Source organism: Myxine glutinosa, chromosome 7 (assembly GCF_964187855.1).
Source record: "Myxine glutinosa chromosome 7, kmMyxGlut1.1, whole genome shotgun sequence".
NCBI classification, from domain to species: Eukaryota; Metazoa; Chordata; class Myxini; order Myxiniformes; family Myxinidae; genus Myxine; species Myxine glutinosa.
In genome coordinates this window covers 96799315-96805232 of record NC_136267.1, presented here as the reverse complement: position 1 = coordinate 96805232, position 5918 = coordinate 96799315, and the positions used below count along the sequence as shown (strand labels likewise).

Sequence of the window (5918 nt, the reverse complement as noted above, 5' to 3'; positions counted from 1 at the left end):
TGCATACGGATGACAAACCACGACCCACCTCCCCAAAGTGGCAAATAATTTCAACACCGAGGACAAATGTGGCCAGTTGCTGGGCCTCGGTGGCATGGCCAATAATGTGGCCTACCGTGAAGCGAATAGCTTGCTTGAGTTTTACTTGTGGAACAGCATGTTGACAAGGAGTTGCTCTGTTTGTAGGTCTTTGAATATGACTGGTGGGTTACTGTTCTGGAAGCTGCAGGACATTAATTGTCGAATCAAATGCTCCCTTGGAAGATGCTCTGGAGTTTTTCAGCATTGTGTACACTGTGGGTGAGATGCAGGAAGTTCTGAAGTAAGAACAAGTATATTGCTTGGTATCGTGGATATTGTTTTGATAATTGCAGCTGTGTTTGCAGGAATTTGAAGTGCGGTGAGTCGAGGATCTCCGTCAGGGAACTTAACTCCTTCTCTGGCCAGATAATCTGCATTGGTGATGTTACGATTGTTGATAACATTGAGGACTTCCTTACTTTGGGTCAGTTTGTGCAAGTGCTTTCTTCCTCTTGCTGTGACCCACTCACAGTCAAAGTCTGGTCAGGTCGATCGTTCAGACTGGCAGCGCTATTTGGCATCACATTAATCCACATGGCACGTTCCACCTCATCAAAGGGAAAACGTACTACAGGGCTGTTGGGTTCTCTGTAGTTACCATGACAATTGAATGCTGCCTGGGCTGCCAAGGAACAGCCTGGTTCTGTCTTTGTTGCCACAATGCTTAGGCATTCTTTCATGAAATAGCAGATAAATTGAGAGAATTGAATGTGAATATCGATTTTGTTCAGAGAGAGAGGAAAAAACAAAAAAAACAAGGAAGAGCAGACAGCAGAAGGAAATTATCAATTTTTCCTTCAACTTCCTCCTCTACCTCCAGATAACAGCTACAGCCTAGTCCGGATGCTAATAAGTTAATGCGCCTCTGAATGGGCCCTGTCTAGTAAATATCATCAATGGATTCAATGGACCCAAGTTCCAGAACCCAAGATTGAGCACCTACAGTCCTCTCTTTAAGTAGTCTATGGTAAGGCTCAATAATGGGAATACTGTACTACAGTAGATGTGATAGGTCAAACATTTAAAAAGACCATTTGAATTGGTGGTATTCAAATTGGTGCGAACAATCTGCACAGGACCCTATTGGAATTGATAGGTTCTAAAAAACGACCGGCATTGAAATTAGAGTCACTGTACAACCTCAATGTGTGGCTAAGTGAGGTTCCTCGCCCCGGCCACATGCTTCTCTTGATGTTAGTCTTTCTGGGCCCGTTTGCTGTGTTGTGGGTCAGTTATACAGCTGAACGCTGGTCTTTTGGACTATATTCAAAACCTTTTAGGACAAACTACGGTGCGTCCGTCTTTCCATCTCCCAAGACGAACAAGTGGAAACAAACAGTCACGTTGCTTATTTTTATTATCATTATTAGTAATTTTTATATAAAAAAGAACCTTTTATGGGATCGAACATGTATTTGATAAAAGGCTCTTCACAACTTTGCATGCAAGATACAAACAGCTAGTTGCGAAGGAAAATACGGCATGAGAAACCATTCCTCTTCCCCACAACTAACACACTCTCCAAAGAACACGCATGGGATATGACCACATCAGATAACCTATAAGCCCCCTTTATTGAGAATAGTAATGATCATGTTAGCAGCAAAGGCCCTCAAATCAAAAGGTGGACAAAATGATTGCAATCAAAGGGATCAAAGTAGCAAGCAAATTAGTGAATGTTAAATGATGTAATAATTGCATTAACGAACGAAAGACACAGGGCCTTGTGCATGTAACAACAGAGGAATATGTTGGTGTCATGTCCTGACCATTAAGAAATGACATTATTTACAAACCAGCTGCTGGCCCAATAAAATTATATTTTACAATATATATATATATATATAGTACTGTAATAAATGCCTCTGAAAAAAAGTGCTGAGAAAAATGCACATTGCGTGGTGCGTAAAAACACAGCTTGCGAGCACCTATCCACATGATGCAGAACACACACACACACACACACACACACACACACACACACACACACACACACACACACACACACACACACACATACATACACGCACGCGCATACACGTGCCATTCACACCTTACTTGTGTTACCTGTGACATCACAGAAACCACAACATGCATTAAAATGGCTCAAACCATACATTAGTAATGGAAGATGAAGGTTTTCAAATGCATGATGAACTGGCTTTTGGAATTATATGGCAGGCTGTTGGCTTGGGTCTAACCAAGCTCTTTCAGCAAATTTAACTGCACAGAGATGGAGAGAAAAATCAGAGTTTACTCCAGTCTGCAAATGATCTGGTTACCCTCAAGTGATTGCTCTATTCATTGTACACTCTGCGGACATTCAAAACTGCAATGAAGGGAGTTACCCTCAACCTCCGATAGTCCCATTACCCCAGACCAATGACCAGACACTCATCCTTCTTGGACGGAAGATAACTCCAATGAACCGCTCTCATCGTTTAATCACAATACCTGTGCAGTATCATGAAATAGCATGTGACACCACAAGGTGGACTGAATGGTCTGTGTCTGCAACCATGTGTAGATTAGAGAAAACTCTGATTATTTCTTGCTTCAAGCGGTGCAGAGCCTTACGTAGTGATATCCAGACAACTTGAGGAGGGTAATCCAGCACGACTCGCAGGATTTTCAATACAAAGCACTTCCGGCCCATGACTGTCCGGGCGTCGCGAAAGGCGTACGGTGATGACAAAATAAACAGGCCTCTCTTTGCCGCTACAAGCACACATTTTGCAAAAAACAAAACGTATAGTAAAGCATCGCACAATTTGGTTTGGGTAAGGCATAAGCAGGCTGTTTCTTCACCAGGATAATGCCTTGGATACTCACCTAAAAGTGACATTTTGACAGTTATTAAAAAGCAAAACGTGATTTCTAAGTGTTCAATTAGAAATTCATGTTTGAAACACGAACACTTGATACACTCTACAAAACAGGTAAGCCTGACCAGGTGTTTGTTACCACTTGCATTTCTTTCTCTTCGGAGAACAACTTTGTCCGAATTACCCAGCTGATTAAAAACCAGGAAGTTGGGTTTGAGTTAAGTAATGTTGGTTTAAATTGTGGCCAAATCACTCCTCACCATTTGAGCCTGCCTCAGAGTAGGGGAAAAGGAGTAAGTTTTCTGTCTGCGATTCCTGCTCGCAGTGTCAGCAAAAAGCCTTCTCAAAGTGCCATCTCAGGAAGAAAGTCCTTTGTTCCAAACTGAAAATATGACTTCCTGGTATGCATGGAGAAATCTTGCCTAAACTATTGATTCTCTCACATCTTTTACTTCTCTATCTTGATCTGTTTTGCCATCTCCGGCCTTCCATTCACACCCGTCTTTCTCGAGACTGTCATAGGAAGGTGGTGATATAGTTGGGGAGTTGGAAGTGGTCTGTTCAGATTCTGGGCAGAAGTTTACCCTCATGTTTTTGGCAATCAAGCCCTTAATTTCTGGAGCTTCCTGATCACCGATGCTCCCATCGCTCTTCCGGTTTCGGTAAAGGAATGAGGCTTGTTTAAGCGTCCGTTGAAGCAGATACCTCCTGTACGCATGCTGGATGACCCGCGCCGCCACTTCCTCCTGCTTACGGCGCAGTGTCGTAGTGATGGGTTCGTATGAAGTTTTGGATGGGTTTGCAGCCATGAATCGTTCTTCCATTTGCTGTTTTAAAGCGTCCATGCCAGCTCCCTCGCCCAGCACACGCTTGGTGAAAGCAAACAGTATGTCAAGGCAGTGGATCCGATCGCCAATCACCATTGGCAGGTCCATGGAGATGAGCTTGATCTTGTTTGGTTTGGGGACTTTCAGAGGCTCGTCCAGAGTGTCTGCAAAGTCCGGCAAGCGATCCCAGTCAATGAACTGCGTAGCGTCAGGGTCAAACCTTTCCCAAACCTCGTAGAACATTTCAAAGTCATCCTCGCTGAGCGGTTCACTGCTCTCCTCTGTGGCAACGCTAAAGTTTTCCAGAATGATAGCAATATACATGTTCACCACCACCAGAAAGGAAATAATGATGTAGCTCACGAAGAATATGATGCCCACTGTGGGGTTCCCACAGTCACCTTTCACACTGCTGCCAGGATTGTCAAACTGCGTGTCACAATCAGGAGGACCACTGTTGAGGATTGGTGCCAGGAGCCCATCCCAGCCAGCTGAGGTGGTAATCTGGAACAGGCATATCATGCTGTTCCCAATCGTTTCGAAGTTGAACATGTCATCAATACCGTTCTCCTTTTTGACATATGCAAAGTTGGACATGCCAAAAATGGAGTATATGAACATGACAAGGAAGAGCAGAAGGCCAATGTTGAATAGAGCAGGAAGTGACATCATGAGGGCGAACAGCAGAGTCCGGATGCCCTTAGCACCCCTGATGAGACGGAGCACTCGCCCAATCCTGGCCAACCGGATCACTCGGAACAGCGTCGGGGAGACAAAGTATTGCTCAATGACTTCGGAAAGCATGCTGCCTGAAAAAGAAAAAAGAAAATTATGATGAACACTGAAAATTTCATGCTATCTGCAGTAAAAGTAAATAAGAAAGAATCACAATGGGACAATGCTGCTGCTCACTCTGTTCAAGCAACATTCCTCATGATACTGTGGCCTCAGTTCAAATATTTCCAATGTGTCATGTATTTTTTTCCAATGTGTCATAATTACCTTCATGCAATATTATAAATGCAACCTTATCCATATAACTTAAGCGTAAATCGTAGAAAGGTGGTGTCAATATTTTTTGGAGGAGATAGTTCAGATGACATGGTGAGGTTTATCGGTCATTTGGAACCTTGGAACTACTCCAGAGCAATTACATTGTCAATGGGCAAGTCATCAAAAGTTATCGGATTTGAACGTGGGATGTATCCACATGAGGAGGTGCTGACTCAGATGAAATGCCAAGCAAGCCGAACCAAATCGCACAACACAGCTTTATCAAAACTTCAAGGCAACTGCAGTCATCGTACAGTCATGACTTTTATAATTGGCAGTGGTGAAAAGCATAATGAGGCAAGTTGATACCTATTTACACAACATCTCATTATACACCGTTACATCAGCATCATCAACCTCTCTTAACTCAAAATGGCTTGTAGTATATGCACACAGAACACGTGCCTGGATGATTGCCAAGTGGTTCGATTCCAGAACAATAGCTGGTTTATATTTTCCATGCTGGATCTGCCATGTGTATTATTTGGATAAATCAATATTATGAGTGCTTTTCTCAAGTAATTTCTCTGCATTTAATATCTCACATATCGAGGCATAATTCCCGATGTATGCAGCACCTGCAGTATATGAGCTACAACCGGCACCCTGAACAAATTCCAAATTCCTGCTGTCACCTACAAGGGGGCACTACATCTGCCATGCCCCAATGAGAGTTGATGCTAAGTGGCAGACATGTGCTACATACGGATGACGACGAAGATGATGAGTGCATGTATCAATATATAATATGTTCTTCAGGATATGCACGCAATGTTTTGTTTTGTTTTATTTTTAAATTTTTATTGATCAAAGAACAACAATAAACTTTGTTGTTTGTTGCAGGTATCGTTCTTCAAAATGTGCCCAGGTTTTCTGGATCACTCTGTATATACAGTCGTGGCCAAAAATATTGGCACCCTTGCACTTTTTTCAGATAATGCACCATTTCTTCCAGAACATTGTTGAAATTAAAAAATATTTTAGTATCCACAAATGTATTTCTTTGGTTTGCAGTGGAACAAAAAAAAAAGCAGAAAAAATTACTAAATCTTAGCTCATTCCACACAGAAATCCTAAAATGGCCCGGACAATATTATTGGCACCTTTTAGAAGTTGTTAGAAATAATTAGAT

At 42.4% G+C, this 5918-nt stretch overlaps 1 protein-coding gene across 1 annotated transcript in view; it reads right to left on the bottom strand.

Moving 5' to 3' along the window:
- Positions 1-1420: 1420 nt before the first annotated feature.
- The window catches only part of LOC137417442 (sodium channel protein type 1 subunit alpha), a 269938-nt gene continuing 265440 nt past the window's right edge, over positions 1421-5918 (bottom strand). Inside the window, 1 exon segment of the mRNA XM_078782028.1 lies at positions 1421-4542. Within this exon segment, the coding sequence (XP_078638154.1) occupies positions 3329-4542 (1214 nt within the window). The 3' untranslated portion in view covers positions 1421-3328.